The 17,891-nt window shown below is 45.4% G+C and overlaps 1 protein-coding gene across 3 annotated transcripts in view; it reads right to left on the reverse strand.

Moving 5' to 3' along the window:
* Positions 1–8,525: 8,525 nt before the first annotated feature.
* Camk1d (calcium/calmodulin dependent protein kinase ID) overlaps positions 8,526–17,891 on the reverse strand; it is a 411,952-nt gene continuing 402,586 nt past the window's right edge. The window contains exons 10-11 of one of the 3 annotated variants that reach the window (XM_006974656.4): positions 17,234–17,351; positions 8,526–14,783 (exon numbers count right to left, since the gene is read on the reverse strand). In XM_006974656.4, coding sequence (XP_006974718.1) covers positions 14,665–14,783; positions 17,234–17,351 — 237 coding nt within the window. In that variant the 3' untranslated portion in view covers positions 8,526–14,664. Of the gene's footprint in view, positions 14,784–17,229; positions 17,352–17,891 lie in introns of all 3 variants that reach the window. The other 2 variants (XM_042278119.2, XM_015993508.3) reach the window with 2 other exon arrangements.

Genomic DNA, 17,891 nt, shown 5'->3' on the forward strand with positions numbered 1-17,891 from the left:
CACAAGTGTGTATCTTTGTGTGTGTGTGTGTGTGTGTGTGTGTGTATCTGTGTGTGTGTATATTTGTCTGTGTTCCCGTGTATTTGTGCCTGTGTATGTGTGTCTCCATGTATATTGGTGTCTATGCATTTGTGTGTGTGTGTGTGTATCTGTGTCTGTGTCCCTGTGTATTTTGTGTATTTGTGCTTGTGTATGTATGTGTGTGTCTCCATGTGCATGAGTGTCTGTGCATCTGTGTGTGTGTGTGTGTGTGTGTGTGTGTGTGTGTGTTTCTGAGTGTACATGCACATCGCTCTCTTCAGTACTTGGAGCAGCCCCTGCATAGAGGAGATGCTCAGAAAATGTGAATGAGAACAGCCTCACCTGAAAAGGCAGAGGGATGCACAAAGAACACCAAGGTTCTAACCTGCTCATGCTGGGCTTGTGGGCAGCCAGAGAGTTGATCTAGAAAACCAACCAAGTGAGGAAATAGTGGAGAAACACATCCCAGTCATCCGCCTTTCTTGGTGCGTTAAGCTGCTCACGGGCTGTATTACATCCACTTAGGAGGCTTTGGGGAAAGTTTGCTCTTCTCTAAGTTTTCCTGCTAGGCTTCCAGGGTTTCTACTGTCACCTTCAAGTCTGTTGGGTAGGGTTGGAGACACTGCCCTGGCCTCTGTGGAGAATGGCCTGATAGGACTAACTCTGGTCCTTCCATGTCACTTCCTCTAAGCCCCAGCTTCCTCACGCCTGAGGCAGAGAGAGTGGTTTGTGCCTTTCCCACTTACCGTATGCGGCCGGGGTGAGGACAGAATGATACCCGTGGTCAAGTACTTCAGATGCTCTAAACCCCCCTGCACGTGCATTTTCAGGACAGGCTCACCTCTCTCAGATTTGCCTAACATTTCGACCTTGAGCAGTACTCTACTCTTCATCAGGCCAGGATCTAGTCCCCAGGTGTGCTGTGGGCCGCAGGAATATCATAGGAACTCAGCTGGTTATGGCAAAGTCACTACCTGGAGGAATCAGGGAATTCCTCCAGAGGAAGCCAAATCCCAAGGAGTTTTTGGTGTTATTTGGCTTGTTATATATCAGCTGTATTCTGTTATGAAAATCATGTGTGCCTTCATAGATTTCCCAATTGACTTTTCCCTAAGAAAGGCTAACAGTGTGGACTGATCACTCTCTGGACATACACATTCCAGGTATTTGGAGAACAGCCTCAGGAAAGGCTTTCTCTGGAATCAGATATCTCCCCTAGCCACTTTCAAGGACTAAAGGAGACATCGCCCAGGTGGTCACCCAATTTCCGAGGATTAACAGTGATAACAACCCACAGGTGAGTCTCCTGACTTACGGTAAATTCCACAAGGGGACACCGCCTAGGTCAGGTAGACATTAAGTAATAGCTTTACACAATTTAGCTCAGACCCCTCCTTTCTTACAGCCTTACTAACTTTATAGATCTCTAACTACTTACCTAACCACTTCTAGGAATATTCAGATAACCTTCTGTGCTAACAGCTATGCTCAGCCAGAACTCCCAGTTCAAGCCTCCCTGTAATTATCATTATTGGCAGCATCCAGCCAGGTCCATCCCCAGATGGAGGAAAGTACCTTATCAGAGATACCTCCATACTTTCTAAGAATAGACTTAAACATCCAGGCTACCTGTTTGAGAAGGCCTGGTGGATGTGCCAATTAAGCCTTACTTCCTCCTTTCCCAAACCTTACCTCCAGTTCCAGATCTCCCTTTAACTATCACCAGAGGCATCTAGCTGTACACAGGTTGCCTAGAGACTGAGCACACTTTCCCCCACCCTGCAGAAAAACGGCAGACAGCTTGGACAGATAGGAGCCACAGGAAAAAAGAAGACAGTTTTATTTTCTCCCATTGACCTAGCAACTTATAGATTCTTAACACTTTCTACCAACCACGTTTAAGATTATAGTTGAGCACATAAGAGCCCTCTTCTTAGATATTACCTGAATTTAGCCTTTAGTTAATTCATTTCCCCATTGGTCACTTCCCTTTGGGGTTGCAAGTGATAATTAACGGTTATTGCCTCCCTGTGTGATTCTTATCACCCCTCCATTTGACCCTGGAAGCCTGGCTTTGCACTGCTAAGGGAATACTGCTTGTAAGTGTATATATACCAGAACTCCCAGGGCACGAGAGGAGAGAGAAGAGAGAAGAGAATGGAAGAACTAGATGGGTAAGAACTTGAGAGGAACAAACTGAGATGGGGAAGAAGTAGATTGAAGGGCTACAGGAGAGTACTAGAGGAACGAGATGGAAGATGAGGAAGAGCCAGATGAGAGAGAAGGAGATGGGAGAGGAAATGATATGGGAAGGAACAAGATGGATGAGAACCTAGAAGGGGCAGAACTAGATGAAGGAATTAAGATAGAACCTAGAGGGGATCGCAGACAGGTGTAGAGAGAAATCAGACTAAAGATGACCTAAATATGAGAGCAGAATACAAGCTTATAACTGTCACAGAATAATAAAGTATATGGACTAAGGAGTTTTGTGTATATAGATTCATTTCTTCCCATTAAAGATTAATTATCAGCTGGTTGTAGATTCTTCCCGGACTCTGGGAGGGGACTATCGAGGGGCTGGACCCCCATAGTCCTCGATACAGGTGGCCTCTGCATATGTGTACACATACATATATCACACATTCATCACTCTATACTGGCTGAAGCAATACTGGGCTAGGATGCATCCTGACTCTTAGAGGAAGACTGGTTATCATTTACATTGATAGTCTAGATTTGCATAGTTGGAGTCTGTGGCATTTCCAGGCAACTGCCCTGTCCTGCAGCTCAGGGTGGTGTGATGACTAGTTAGCCATTGCCCCACCCCGGCTGCATTTGAAAATCACCAGAGACCCTGAGTTTCATGGCTTGGGCCTTAGAATTTTCCAGCAGCTCCCTAGGTGACTTGGATCCATGGTTGGGCAAGAGAACCATCAGAAAAGGCTCCTGGAATCTGCTGCTGCTCAGTCTGGTCCAGGGAGGAGCAGCAGCAGCAGCAGTACTATCTGAGAGCATGTTAGATACACAAGTCTTCCAGTCTCACTCCAGCTGCTAGCCCACACTCTTTTTAGCTGGATCCCAGATGATGGAGAGTGAGAAGATCATAGTTGCTCTCAGAAGCGTAGTGATGGGAGCAGCAGGCTCTCCTCTGGGGAGTCCGTAGCAAGGCCTAGCTCTTGCATGCATGTGTTCTCCCTGGAGTGACAGGTGGTAAGCGCCTTGAGCCAGGTGACCACAAACGTCAGCCTCAGCTGTCTTCCATGGCTAGGGAGGGGAACAGCTGGTCCTCATTAGAGGGGCAGCAGCTGAGCTCTTCTGCATGATTAGAGCCAGATTGGGCCAGCAGCTCAGAACCTGAAGTGTGCTTCACTCAATCCTCTGTGTGCTGATACCGAGAGCCTGTCCAGCAAGGGACAGAGGGTTAGACTCTCTGCGTGCAAAAGAACAAATACAGTGCTGGACCTGGGAGTGGATGGTTGTTACCCCAGATACTTGGGAGGCTGAGGCAGGAGGATGGCAATTTGAAGTTCAGCCAGGTCTACAGAGTGAGTTCAAGGATAGTCTGGATATCTTAGTGAGATTCCATCTTAAAACAAAATAAACAGGAGACCAAGGATATAGCTGTGTGTAGAGTACTTACTTAGTATGTGTGATGTGTGAGGCTCTAGAGCCAATCCCCAGGATTTCAGAGAAAGAGAGAGAGAGAGAGAGAGAGAGAGAGAGAGAGAGAGAGAGAGAGAGAGAGAGAGAGAAGAAAAATGAATAATGCTGAAGCAAAAGAAAGATTGTGGGGGAGAGAAGGGGGATGGCTCAGAGGTTAAGAGCATGTACTGTTCTTGCAGAGAACCGAGTTTGGTTCTCAGCACCCACATCTGCCTGTAACTCCAGCTCAAGGGATCTCTGTCTCTGTCTCTCTCTATCACACACACACACACACACACACACACACACACACACACACACACACACACACTCCTCCTTAAAAGAAGAAAGAGGGGCTGGAGAGGTGGCTCAATGGTTAAGCATACTTACTTCTACAGAGGGCCGGAATCAATTTCCAGCACCCCCATGGCAGCTCATATCACCTATAACTCTACTTCTTGGGGGTCTGATTCCATCTTCTGACCTCCACGGGTGCAAATGAACATACAAAGTACAAATAAATCTTAGGGAGGGAGGAAGGAAGGGAGGGAGGGAGGAAAGGAGGGAGGGAGGGAGGGAGGGAGGGAGGGAGGGAGGGAGGGAGGAAGGAAGGAAGGAAGGAAGGAAGGAAGGAAGGAAGGAAGGAAGGAAGGAAGGAAGGGGCAGGCAGACAATGGAGCAGGAGGAAGAAACAAAGAGGCAGGAGGCAAACAGGCACTGACCTGTGGACTAAAAATGCCTTTCTTTTTTGTTCCATGAAGTCTCCCTGGAAGGAGTCCGAGTTGCCCATGCAACCACATTAAGATGAGCTCATAATCCATGCAGTTCCTCTCAGGACAGGCTAGCCCCTGCCCAAGACCACAAAGTCACACACAATTAGGACAGAAGTGCATACAGCTGGCTGTGAGGAGTAGCTGGATAATCAGGTCCAATGACTCTCGCCATGCTCTCTTTATATTAAGGAATGCTAATAGTCAACAAACCCAGCTGTGATGACCTTCTGTAAGTACACAGTGCTGATTTTATAAAGATGGGGGTTGTTCTGCTTGGAGGATCGTGCTGACAAGGGACAGGAGTCCCTTGAATACAGTAGGTGCTCAAAAATGTTGACTGCATACATGTGCAAATGAATGAAAAGCTCGGGACAGGATTTATCCACAAAGCACGGAGGGGCCATAGAGAGGAAATAGGTCACGGAGGAGTTTGGGTTCTGAGTGCTCCTACACCCAACTTCCCGGCTGCCAACAGACCTGAGTGAAAGGCTAGTTTCCTTGGGTTTTCTGTCAGTAAATTGAGAGGAGGAGGTCTGGCTATTTTTGAACAGTATGATGACAAATGAGGGGTGTAAAGTGTTTTTCTGTATAGCAGCTCCTCCGTGACAGCCTTGTGAAGGCTAATGCCCTCTCCAACTCTCACATCTTGAAAAGAGGCTAGGTGACCCCAACCCCAATCCCTCCCTGGAACCAGGCTAGATTCTGCAAATCTTGACCCACAGCTCACCTATGGCCTAATGCATCAAGGTCCGCTGGGCTCACTTGAGCCAATACCTTGTATCAAGTCAAGATGCATGTGCTATCTCCATTACTTCCTTTGATTGGAAGCCATTACATGATTCATTAATATTCTCTCCTCCCTGTCTCTGTCTCTCTGTCTCTCTCTGTCTCTCTCTCTCTGTCTCTCTCTGTCTCTCTCTCTCTCTCTCTCTCTCTCTCTCTCTCTCTCTCTCTCCACCCCCCCCCTCTCTAATGCTAGGCAATGTACATTCTTGGTGTGCTCACAAGTTTTCCCAGTAAGTGTGAACTAAAGTTCTCAGGGCAAAAAAACGTGAATCTATATTAGAAATTCTAAAGTCTCATTGACTAATATTCCATGATTATGAAGAGTTGGAATGTTGCAGGCTCATCACCAAATTATGGTGGGGAACCTTTAATCCTTTTAATAGACATTATTGGCCACTTCTATGTTTGACCTGATATCTATCGTTGTGTCCACTGGAATGTACAAACAAACCCCTAGCTTCCACCAACCCAAAGGCTAAGAATGTCACTAGGGGAGCATCTGATGCATATAACGTGTTTCTCAATTTGCTGTAACCCACTGACCTGATGGTTCCACCCATGTATTTTTAAGGGCTCAGATTTATAACTCTGTTCTGTTTCTATAAGAGCTTCATGAAACTGTTATCATATTGGAACATAGTATTTGGAGTAACCTAAATCTATGTTCCTGGCCATGGTCACTCTATATCTATTTGGTTCTAGGGCAAACTATCTCTTATTCCTTTTGAGATATGAGCCTTATTTTTGTGTTGAAATATGTAAGAAGATGAGGCGTGGCACATTCTTGCTAGATCTTGTTGGAGATCTCTGGGCAGACCAAGTATATTCACACATAAAGACCACAACAACCCAGTAAAAATGGTTCAACCTGAAAGACAATTTTGGGCATTGATTTTTAGCAATCATTGGCCATGAAACAGAGTATTTGCTATAGCCATGATCCCTCTGGGGAGCAGAGAAAGCCAGGAGGCTTTGGGAGCACACTATTTGTATCCACTACTTGCCATTACAGCATGGTTCCTCCTGCATGGGCAATCCTGTAACTCTGTAGGGGGTTTTGGTTCATTTCTTGTGTTTGTTTTTTAAATCAGCTCTTAAATATGTTTTTATTCATATAAGAATTCACAGGCCTGAGAGTCACCTGAAGGAAAAAAAAAAAAACTAAATAAGAGCTGAACCTCTCTGGGGTCACAGGAAGCTTGGCTCTGGAGAAGAGAGGTGTTGGATTGCTGATCAACAAGGCTGGAGTGAAAGAGCAGGAGTTGGAGCCTGAACATTGCAACTCCAAAGGCGTAGTAAATACTGGCCTTCCGTAGCGGTCAGTTGTATATTCCTATCCATTCGCTGCACTAGATTTTCAGTGACAGTTGGTCATGAGCCCTGTCTTTAAAATTCCTTGACCTGGTGAGACAGCTCAGTGGGTAAAAGTGCTTACCACCAAGCTTGGTGACTTGAGTTTGACCCCCATGCCCCACGTGGTAGGAGTGAGGTGACTGCTGCAAGATGTCCTTTGACCTCCACACATGCATGGCGTTGCATGTGCACATGAACACAAGTAAATAGTAAATAAGTACAATAATTATATAATAATATATAATATATTATGCAATAGTATTATATATATAGTAATAATAAGTCCTTCAAAAAATAGTAAACTCTTCACACCTTTAATCCCAGCACTCAGGAGGCAGAGAGAGGTGGATCTCTGTGTTTGAGGCCAGCCTGGTCTATAGAGTTAGTTCCAGGCCAGCCAGGGCTACATAGTGAGACCCTGTCTCAAACAACAACACACAAAAACAACAGCAGTAACAAAAACTATAATACACCAGATTTCCTTTGTCCCATCAAGTTATCTTTAGCTGTATCACCACCTATTCACTCACAAAGGTTCCTTTGCATTTATAGATCCCTTCCTCAGGGCCAAAGGAAGTGAGAACAAACTGGAGAGGGCCACCCAGCAGTGTACCCTGTCTTCTTGGCTCAGAGCTTTTTTCTCACTAAGGCTCATGGTATCTTCATGTGGTCTTAGCTGTGTAGGGCAATTTTAATTCTGCATTCCTTTTTATTCAATATTTATTTTATGTGTATGGTGTTTGTCTGCATGTACATCCTTGTACTGTGTGTATGTCTGGTGCTCGCAGAAGCCAGACAATGGTTCTAGATCCCTTGGAACTAGAGGAATAGAGGAACTTGCACTACCCTGTGGGTGTTGAGAACCAAACTGTGTCCTATACAAGAGTAACAAGTGCTCTTAACTCTGAGCCATCTCCCCAGTCCCACAATTCTATATATTTATAACACACGCTCAATTCATTTCTTCTAGCTCTACAAAACCACTTTCTATTTGGATTAGAGCAGTGGTTCTCAACCTTCCTAATGCTGCATACTTTAATATGGCTTCTCATGTTGTGGTGGCAACAACCACAAAATTATTTTCATTGCTAATTTATAACTATAATTTTGCTACTGTCATGAATCGTATTGTAAACAACTGATATACAGAATATCTGATATGTGACCCCTGTGGAAGGGTCATTTGACCCAAGGGGTTGAGACCCTTAGGTTGAGAACCACTGGATTAGAAGACGTGTGATGTCAGATCTGATTGCCATAGTATATGCCATGGGCTATGAAACAATGCTTCTCTTCAAACAGTTTTCTAAAAAACAAAGACACTCCCATCCCAATAAAAACAGCCATCAGCTGCCTTCTGTTGGGGCAAGACTCTTCTTCCTTTGGTCATTGATAATGGCAAGCTGGGCTGAGGATGTAGAAGAATGTGGACAGATTGCCCAAGCCTGGCCCTGCCAAAACCACCTCTGCTCAGAAGGACTTCCTGGAAATCAACATTGACTTTTCTGCCAAACATTTTATGAATACCTAATTGATATGACCTGAGTTCCTGGCAACCCTCCAGCCAGCTTCCACAGCAAGAAGAAGAAGAGGAGGAGGAGGGGGAGGGGAAGGAAGAGGAGGGGGAAGGGAGGGAGCCTTCCTGTCTAGATAACATTGAACCCAGCAACCCACCCCTCCACCTTGCTTGTTGGGCAATTGATGGGAAACATCTCTGTGATCTCATGAGCTTTCAGGCTCTCAACCCAGACTCTTTCCCTTAAGTCTAAACTTAAAGGGCTGGGGGTATAGCTCAGAGGTACAGAGGGTTTGCTTAACAAACCATCCACATCATTGCCAGTCTATCAACTGACAAATAAATAACTAAGCCCCAAATCAGAGAAAAAAAAAAAGGAGAGAGAGATGTTGAAATGCAATATCCTATTCAAGATATAGGAACAGACCATCTACATCCAAAGGTGATTAATTCTCTTTATTGGAGGAAAACAAGAAGTCATCAATCTCATTATCATTATGATAGAAATCGATATGTATACATGATTGTCAAGGCAGAGAATCATTTGCTACATAGACCCATGAACAATTTTGCAGTGCCGCAAACCTATGGGGGTTAAACTTCTTGCAGAGTTTATTACATGCATGGGATAAATGCACAGTTTCCCTTCTTTTACTTTAAAAAATTTTTTTTTGGACAAGCATGTATGAAAAAAACCAAACCAATTGCAAGCCTGGTCATAGTGAATGGGGCCAATCCTGGGTTTGACGGTGGAAGCTGTTGGGAAAACATGCCCACTGTTGGGAGAGAGCTTGATGAAGGCCAATTACATCATATATAGCCACAGAAGCCAATTTAGACATCGTTCCAATGGATGTGCTGGAAAGAATGTACCTTTGGTGTCTTCTCACCTGAATGTGGGACTAAGATAAATGTTCTCTGAAACATGCGGTCTCTCGAACTGATGATACTGCTGTGATACTGGACACTGTCTTACATTGCCTGAAAATGGCCAAGTACCTTGCAAGGAGAACCACATGCTTCCGCAGTGTGGAACAAACACCTGAGCTGATGTTCTAGGCCCTTCTTTCTCTCTTTTGTAGCCCAACTGCAGCTCTGCCCCCCCCCAACCCCCCGCTTGGTTTTCCAAAGTGCAGGGTTATCCAGGAGGGCCTCAGAATCCTTGTCTGTTCAAACTAAGATTTTTTTTTCCCCATTGAGAAGCAAGTTAACTAGTGTTTGGGACTTTTGAGTGATGTCTTTGACTAAAGCCTCAAACATGTCTCAGCTTTTCCACTTTTCCCATCCATAAGGAAAATAAAATCACCTATAAGTAACATAGTTTGGAAAATCATCAGAGGACACGGTAATTATGTAACAAACTCCCCAGAGACAAAGAAGGTTAAAAGCGGGTATGGAGGATGCAGAAGCGGCTTTAATACAAGGGGTCGATGCAACTGTTTGTCCCTTTGGCTTAGAAAAACACAGACACAGAGAAGCCATTTCACAGCTTGCTTTGTCCACGAAACCAGCCACGGCAGCCACATGCTGAACTGAATGTTTGGCTTCCAAATGCGCAGCCTTTGGGTTTGCAAGAGTGGAACCCGTAAAGCCACAAGCTGAGCTGCTCCCACTGGAGGTCACAGGGAGGTGACACAGGGCACAGTCCTCCCTGCTAATTGTGAAGACTTCGGCTGCTGGCAGAAGGCAGGCCAGGCTGTGGCCAGCATGCAGGGCCAACTTCACAGCTGGGCTCCAGTGCACACACCAGAGCAGCAGGCAGACCGTGATGCACTGAGACCACCAAGAAGGGCCCTGGTGGATGGGGTATGGCCTTTCCTCCTCCTCTCTTCCTTAGACCTGCCTGCTACCCAGGGTTGAAGTTTTCAAGCTAACTCACCTGCACACAAATCTTTGTAGAGGTAGCAGGAAGTAAGTTTGCCTTTCAAAAATCTGCTTCCCCAGCTTGGCTTAAAAAACAAACAAGCAAACAAACAAACAAACAAAAAAACCACCTCAAAACTTTCAATTCTGAAAATTGAAGGATGGGAATACCTTTTCTGCTTGCAGCTCCAACCTAGGACCAGGTAACCCCTTAAAGAGAGGTGGAGTACATACAGATATATACATTGGTTTTTAATTTTGGAAACAAACTGAACAGTGTTTGGTCTGGAATGTATTCAAGGGAAAGGCAATTGTTGGAATGTGAGGAGAAGGGATGGGGACCTAGCACTGGTTCTGTGGGGCATGCAAGCGGGGCCCATATCTCACTTGCTTGGAGTGATTATGCAAACCTGGAAAACCCGATTTCTGGTTATGAAAAATGGAAGGAGCTGTCCTTCACTGGCCTTCACCTTCCTCCCTCGTGGCCTAGGAAAACCCAGCACAACCCTTGCACAAATCTTGCAAGGAAGAGGCGCTGCTGGCCCCAGGTTTCCTGCCTGCAGCCTGGAATAATGGCACGAGGATGGTTTCCCCAGCGTGAAATGTCAGTTCTGGCCATAACTCTGAGTGGGCCAAAGGGATACCTAGAGCTCTAAAATCCCAGTCATTTCCACTGGGTGGGCTTTCCCTACTGTTTAAACATGCTCATAAAACATCAAACCCGAGTGCTGACCATACCACATTTTGTATCCCAGGGGAGATCAACCTCTCAAGAGGGGACCAGCTGGTTCCTTCTCCAGTGTCCACACTGTTCTTGGCCTGTGGTGTAAAGGCCAGTTCTCTCTGCCATCTACAAGCTATCCAGCCCAAGCTGGGCATTGCAGTGTAGACACGAAAAGGTTAAGAAGGTAAACAGTGTCTGGGATTCACTGAGCCAACTGCCATGTTCCTCAAATATCACACTCAGAGATTTCTGAAGCTTGGAAGTCTCTCAAAACCACAACGTGCAAATGGATGTGGCTGTCTTCTTAAGGAGGCATCTTAGACGACATTGGGCACAGTCGAAGTGGTATGGCTAGAGACTCAAGGTGGCATTTTAGAAGTGACCCAGAATCAAGGTCAAGGGCAGGAATCCATACTTTTTGGTTTGTTTCAATGCCTTCTCCAGAGTTCTTTCCTTTCACACACAGAGGTGAATGGCAGCTGATTTTTCTGGAGTCAGAGTCCCTTTGGGGTTAGAGGCAGTAGGAAGGGATAAAAAGCAGCCAGGCTTCTTACAAAGGCCTGTGACACTGGGGTCACTGTCCCAGTCACTGGGCAGCTCCCATTTCCTCAAGAGTTTTGTGGCAGACCCTGTCCCTCCAGCCTCCAGCTGCCTTTGTCCCTCCCTAACCCCCACACGAAGCTCCAAACTCTACAGATCCCATGATTATGAAGGACAAGCTATTGGCCTTGGAGCTGAAGGGGCTCCCCTCTGATTCACTGTTGGTTTTAGATGAGTGTTAGCTGCCTTTTCTGCCTCAAGTATGGGTGAAGGCCAGGAAAATAGGGAGGGACAGGCAGGAAGCAGAGGGAAAGAATATTCTGGAAATATTTCAAAATTTCATAACCAAGTAAAGAAATAAATATCCATTTGCTCAGAAAATGTGAAGAGGCTATAGTGGGGTGGGGGGGGCGGGGCTGGTAAGAGCTTCATATTAGGAAAGCAATCTGAGAGGGAGAGGCCTGTGTGTCCACAGGATGCTGCCAAGCATACTGGTATGTGCAGGAAATTCTCAGACTATGTCAGCAGAATCTAACAAGAGTGAGGGAGCCAAGACTCTGCCACCCCATTTTCCAGCTCTTAAGACTAAGTCCATTCTATGGTCTGATACATTATTCTATAACAATACCAACTGGTAGTGAAACTTCATCTTTCTACCATCCTGACTTTCTCAGAATGGAAGACTTGGGTGGTACATATTTTCACCTTTCTTAAAATAGTAGGAAATAACCCAAGTTAGTGACATCATGTATGTGCTTCCTGGAGACATGTTCAGCCTTATCTTCTACAGGGCTGGCACTCGCGATCATCTTCTTTACACCAGCTCATGGAGACCCCATGTGTCAAGATTGAATCAAGCATAGTTGATTGCAAGGTAGACACCTGTACCAGGGTTCACTCTTCAACTGTTCTGTGTTTATTTGTAGTTCATATATATTTATATGTAGTCCATGTACCCATATACCAGCTCTATGAAGTCTTTTCATCACTAATAATAATGTTACTTTGTAGGTGCAAATAGTTATGTGTACCATACAGCATAAAGGGCTAACACATGACAGGTCAAACTCAGGTAAAATCATCTACTGCAGCAACCCACCAACCTACCTCCTTCCTTCCTCCATCCCTTCCTCCTTTCTTTCCTTTTGAGATAAGGATTTACTAATTAGCTCAGAATGCATAGAAACTGAGATCCTTCTGCCTCAGCCTCCCAAGTGTTATAATTATAGCCCACCAAGCACATCTGTATTTTTTTTTTATTAATTATATGAACTTGGATATTCCCATGACACTTGTTGGTAGGAAATATCCTATAAACTTTTTTTTAGAAACATTTCTGGGTTTTCTTAAATACTGTTTGTAATATTTATTTCATTGCCTTTCTGAAGGGTGGAGTAGGTAGGTAAGTCTCCATACTCAGTGGCATCTGCTTTCCAATTGGGTCTGTTGTCATCTTAGAAACTCTTCCCAAGAGGTGTATAGATTTGGAAATGACAGCTTCAAACTGTTACTCTTCTTTGGGCTTGTGTGGCAGGATTCTCACTAAGCTTTTGGGAGCTTATGATGCAAGTGGGAACAGGTAGACCAGATGTCTGACTTTGGAACTGGGAGCTTATGATGCAAGTGGGAACAGGTAGACCAGATGTCTGACTTTGGAACTGCTCTTAGGTATCTTGCACTGGGTTCTTTGGGGGACTGGATCTGCTTCCTTAGTGATAGTGTGTGTGTGTGTGTGTGTGTGTGTGTGTGTGTGTGTGTGTGTGTGCGTGTGCGCGCGCGCACGTGCGCCATGTGCACTGGAGAGGGCTAGAGGTGAAAGTGTACAAGTGACAAGGATGACTTACTGGTCTAGCAGGACTGAGAGGGGTATGAGGACAACCACCTCAGGACTGTGCCTGGGCCATCAGGGACACCTATCACAGCCCATCTTGGTTGGCTACAGCTGACTGCCACTGAGGCTCAGGCTTTAAACAGACATGAGGGCTGAAGGGGAACATGGGCAAAACTGACATTTGAGCTCCCTCCTAGGTCTGAGAGCCTCCTTGGAGAATGTCTGCCCTGGCCTATGCTCTGTGCCTGCTCTTCTCCTATATCTAACCACTGTGCAGGTCAATGACATGGACTGGTTTTCATAGGACAGTCCTGATTTTAGCCTTCAAGTTCCATATCCGGGGAAATTCTTCAGTCCCTGGCAAACCAGGGCATACAATGCCCTGACTACCCCCAGCTGCTTTTCATTTTAGATTCCTCTGATGTAAGGGAAGGCTTACGTACTAGCTGGACCTTGCTGAGTCAGCCATCTCTGCGGTGGGCCATATCCTGCTCACCTGGTGCCTTTCCTTCTCACCTAACAAAAAGGTTTCTTCTTCAGAGCCTTTTCTGTCCCCTCCCTTGGCTAATGTTCATGAGAGAATAGGGTAAAATTGGGGGGGGGGGAAGTCTGTGCTATAGGCCATTTGAAGGGTAGCATTAGAAATGAAAATAAAAAATTAAAACAAACAGAGAGAGAGAGAGTCGTTTTGAAAGTGCATAGCTGAGAAACAGAGTTTCATCCATCATCCCCCATGAGAGATGAGGGCTGTGTGTGGTTCATTTTAAAAAACAAGATGGCGGCCTGTCCCACCTCTAAGGGGGCGCCTCTGCCCTGCGGGAATCCTGTTCCTAGAGCGCAGTTCACCTGTAATGTGGAACCTGGAGTTTAGGGCGGAAACAAGGTTCTCTCTTCTGTGGTTGGTTAGGGGCTCTCAGGGAAGCTGCTGGTAAGGTTTTCTGCAGGTTCCTTGCCAAAAGCCCCCTGGCGAGAAGCCTGCCCAGTCCAGGGGTGGGGTGACCTCCCAAGGGCCAGGGAACACAGGTCAAGTGCACTCCGCCTTGGAGACGGATTCTTGATCCTCTTAGAATTTTAAAAAATACCTTTTAACTCCTCCTGGATTAAAAAAAAATCTCTTAAAGGTAACGTAAAGCCACCATCAAAGGAGCGAATGAGAGAGGTCATGTAACTGACAAGAGATCAAAAAGACACATCTCAAAAAGAAAAAAAAAGAATTCTAATGCACAACATTTACCAATATTTAAATAATCCAGTTGAAACCTTTTTTTTTTTTTTCATGAAAAAATACACCCTAGATGGCTTCCTACACTGAGAGAGCGGAAGTGGTGGAGTTGGGGGAAGGGAGCAAGAAGGTCCGTTCAGTTAGAGCTTTGCAAGATTCGTATATACAGCACCAGATCCTGTGAAGTCAGCTCCCCTTGAGTCAGTACAGTTTGTGAGAAATGAACACATCAGAATTGCAGTATAAAATATGGCCATAAAAAACTTCTGTCTTCCAGTCCTATGCAGGCGCACCATGCAGGGTGGGTGGGGTCTCCGATGCTGGAGCTGCTCCGGCCTGGGGCTTCCCCTTCCCCGGCTCCGCCCCCTGGGTCCCACCTCCAGAGCCGGGTCACTTGCTTCCAGTGTGCCCTGTCGTCACAGTGGTGGGCCTGGGTCTCCTCTCAGCTCCGACTCCTGTGACCCCCGACGAAGAAGAAAGGAAACTACAGAGCGTGGAAGGTGCCAGACCTGCCAGGGACAATAGACACGGGTGTTTAGAATTAACTTCACACGCCTTTTCCCAGAAAGACAGTCAAATGTGCTGGGCTAGGTGGGTGAAGCTTGTATGTAGCTGCTGGGCAAGCCCTCTACCCTTTACCCTGAGCTACACTGCCAGACTCTGCCCTTTCATGGCCCTATAAGAAAATCTCTGCCATTATTTTCTGATCCAACTTTGAGGTCCTTTTTTCTTTATAATTATAATTGTTTTTTTTCTGTCTTTGAAAAGGATATGGTATGTCCATCATGACATAGGATATCTGAGGCCCCATTTATTTAGCACTTTCTATATACTGTATGTTACACACTAGGAAAATCTACTACTTTCTATAGACCAGGCACTGGGATGGGTGTGGATTACATACCATCATTACTAGAATGTTCGTTTCTTTAATTTTTTTTTCATTATTTTAATTTGTGTCTCCATGTGTCATGTTTGTGTGTGTGTGTGTGTGTGTGTGTGTGTGTGTGTGTGTGTATATAACACACATGCACATGTGTGTGGCGACCAGAGGTCAACCTCAGACATGTTTAGCCACTCTCCGTCTTGCTTTCCTGTTTGTTTTGAATGTTTGGGGGACAGTTTGCTGAGCTGGTTAGGCAGGCTGGCCCTCAGAGAGTCTCATCTCCACTCCCCTATGCTGGGATGAGGAGCACATGCCACCCCACACCTGGCTGTTTTCTGTGGTTCTGGGGGCTCAGTGCATGACAAAGCACTTTACCAGCCGAGAAGAGCAGATCGCATCTTACAACAGCAGAAAGTAGGCATTTTTAGAATGAAAAAAGGACCTGCACCCCGCTTCAGGTCCAAATTTACATTTCAGGAAGCATATTGAATCACGGGTCTCTGAAATGAGGATGTTCATGACTCCCACCAAATCTTCCCAAAGGCTTACAATAGACGGTTTGGCTCTGTAGTAGTGTTGTGTGGTAAGTAGACCATGAACGTCCTATATTCATCAGGGGATTCATCCATTGATAAATTCAAAGTTGGATTGACTATTGGGATGTGGGACCTAGCTGGAGGAAGTAGGTCAATGAAGGACATATCATTCTCCCAGCCCTCGGTTCTCTGTCTCCCTTGTTCCTGGCTGCCATGAGTAACCATGGACAGAAAGGACTGAGATTGTGAGGCGAAGTAACACTTGCCTCCTGTAACATGTTTCTCTCAGATGCTGTTACAGTAACAGAAAACTGACTCATAAGGCCTTGGAAGGCACTGTTGATGCAGCCCTATGGTACAGCTTTGGAATGGACATCCGTAGCCACTTCGTACATTTGGACATAGGGAGAACCATAAAATAAAGTATTAAAATAAGCACTGCTGCTGATGCCGTTGTACGAATCTTTAAAGAAATGAGTGGTCGGCTGTGATATTGCTTCTGGTTAAGGGTGGTAAGAAGGGTCTGTGCTGACAAGTATAACTGATCTAGAGGTGTGCAATTGTGTCAGAAAAGCCCATGGAGTGGCCATAAGGACATTTAAGAACTGTGTATGAGTTGAGAATGAATAACAAGATTAGGATGACTCCTTTGGGGAGGGGGAGGATGCTGGGGGGTCAAACCCAGGGTCGTCTTAACTTTGTTTCCTACTAGGCAAATGCTCTACCACCGAGCTACACCCCAAGCTTCTGCTTTTTTGAGATGGTTTTACTGTGTAGCTCAGGCTCGCCTTGAACTTGGAATCTTTCACCTTCAGAGTGCTGGGATTATAGGTGTGTGCTCTATATTCAGCCATGAGATGGCTCTTTCACAAAGAAAGGAATCCTTTTACTAAGCCAAGTAGGAAGGCACATGATGCCCGATGGTTAAGGGAATGAGGGCTGATGGGAACCTTCAAGGCAATGGTTTTGGAGTAGAGAACCATCGGCATGCTCTAGTAGGAGGTTAATACACATAAGGATGGGGAGTGGGAGAGAATTGGAGTGTGCCTTCAAGGATATAACGTTCTTTACAAAGATGAAGGCCAATGCAATACCATCACTGTTGCTTTTATTGCAAGGCCAGGTTGGCGCATATAAATAAGTTCAAATACTCATCATTCTCATAAAAACAACAACCAAAACAACAAAACCCAGACTTTAGAAACTAGTGCAACCAGGCCATGAGGACTCTACCATTCCCTCGTCAGTCCAGAGGGAAACTGTACAGTAAGAGGCAAGTCAGAGGAAGGAGAGAGACCAAGAAGTGCCCGGGCCTTATCTTTGGTCGTGTGGCACTTATGCCATGGATTTCTTATCTACAAATGGAAATGATTATCACATAGAGCGGGTATTACATGTTGAAAAATGTTCTACTGTAGTCACGAACATTAAAAGGGTTAGAACATTGCAGGGCAGACCGTCCGTGCTCAGCAATCCTGCCCAACCCGGACTCATCTGAAACGCCCGCTGAAGAATTCTGGTTTTGCTACATACGCACAATCTTTTTGGCTCGCCAAACTGAGGTTGCTTGAGACACTTGCATTTGAACTGTCCAGGCTGCTGCCGAGCTGTAGCCTTCGCATGTGTCTCACGACGGCTGTGGCATTGAACGCTTGCTGAAATGTAGGGAAAAGGACAAAAAGGTGGCGAGGGGGAGAACCAATTATTTCCGGTAGTTGGAAAACACTCCGAGACTGCTTCCTTTCGCTTATCCAGAAACTGCGAGCGCTACAAATTTTCTCTGATACTCTCAGGACACTTTAGAAAGAAAGTTTCTATCATTCTTTTCAAAAGTGCACACATTTATTTAGCTCTCTTCCCCATCAAAACACATTTTGGGAGGTTAAAAATTCACTTGCTTCTGGCATGAATAATTTCCAAACAATACTCTACATAATTTATAAAAAGTAACTCTTAGAATCAAAAACACATGTAATACTATGTCTTAATACATGATATTTTAAGGTAGTGTTTATTTTTCTATAATTGGTACCTTTTTTTTTTCTTTTTTTGGCAGTAGTAGGGACTGAGCCTAGAGCTGTGCATATGCTAGGCAAATACTCTACCAACTCTCTTTTTACTTTTTTACTTTTGTGAGGCTTTTATTAAGCTGTCCAAGCTGGCCTTGAATTTGTAATCCTCCTGCCTCAGCCTCC

The sequence above is a fragment of the Peromyscus maniculatus genome, chromosome 5, assembly GCF_049852395.1.
Source record: "Peromyscus maniculatus bairdii isolate BWxNUB_F1_BW_parent chromosome 5, HU_Pman_BW_mat_3.1, whole genome shotgun sequence".
Lineage (NCBI taxonomy): Eukaryota > Metazoa > Chordata > Mammalia > Rodentia > Cricetidae > Peromyscus > Peromyscus maniculatus.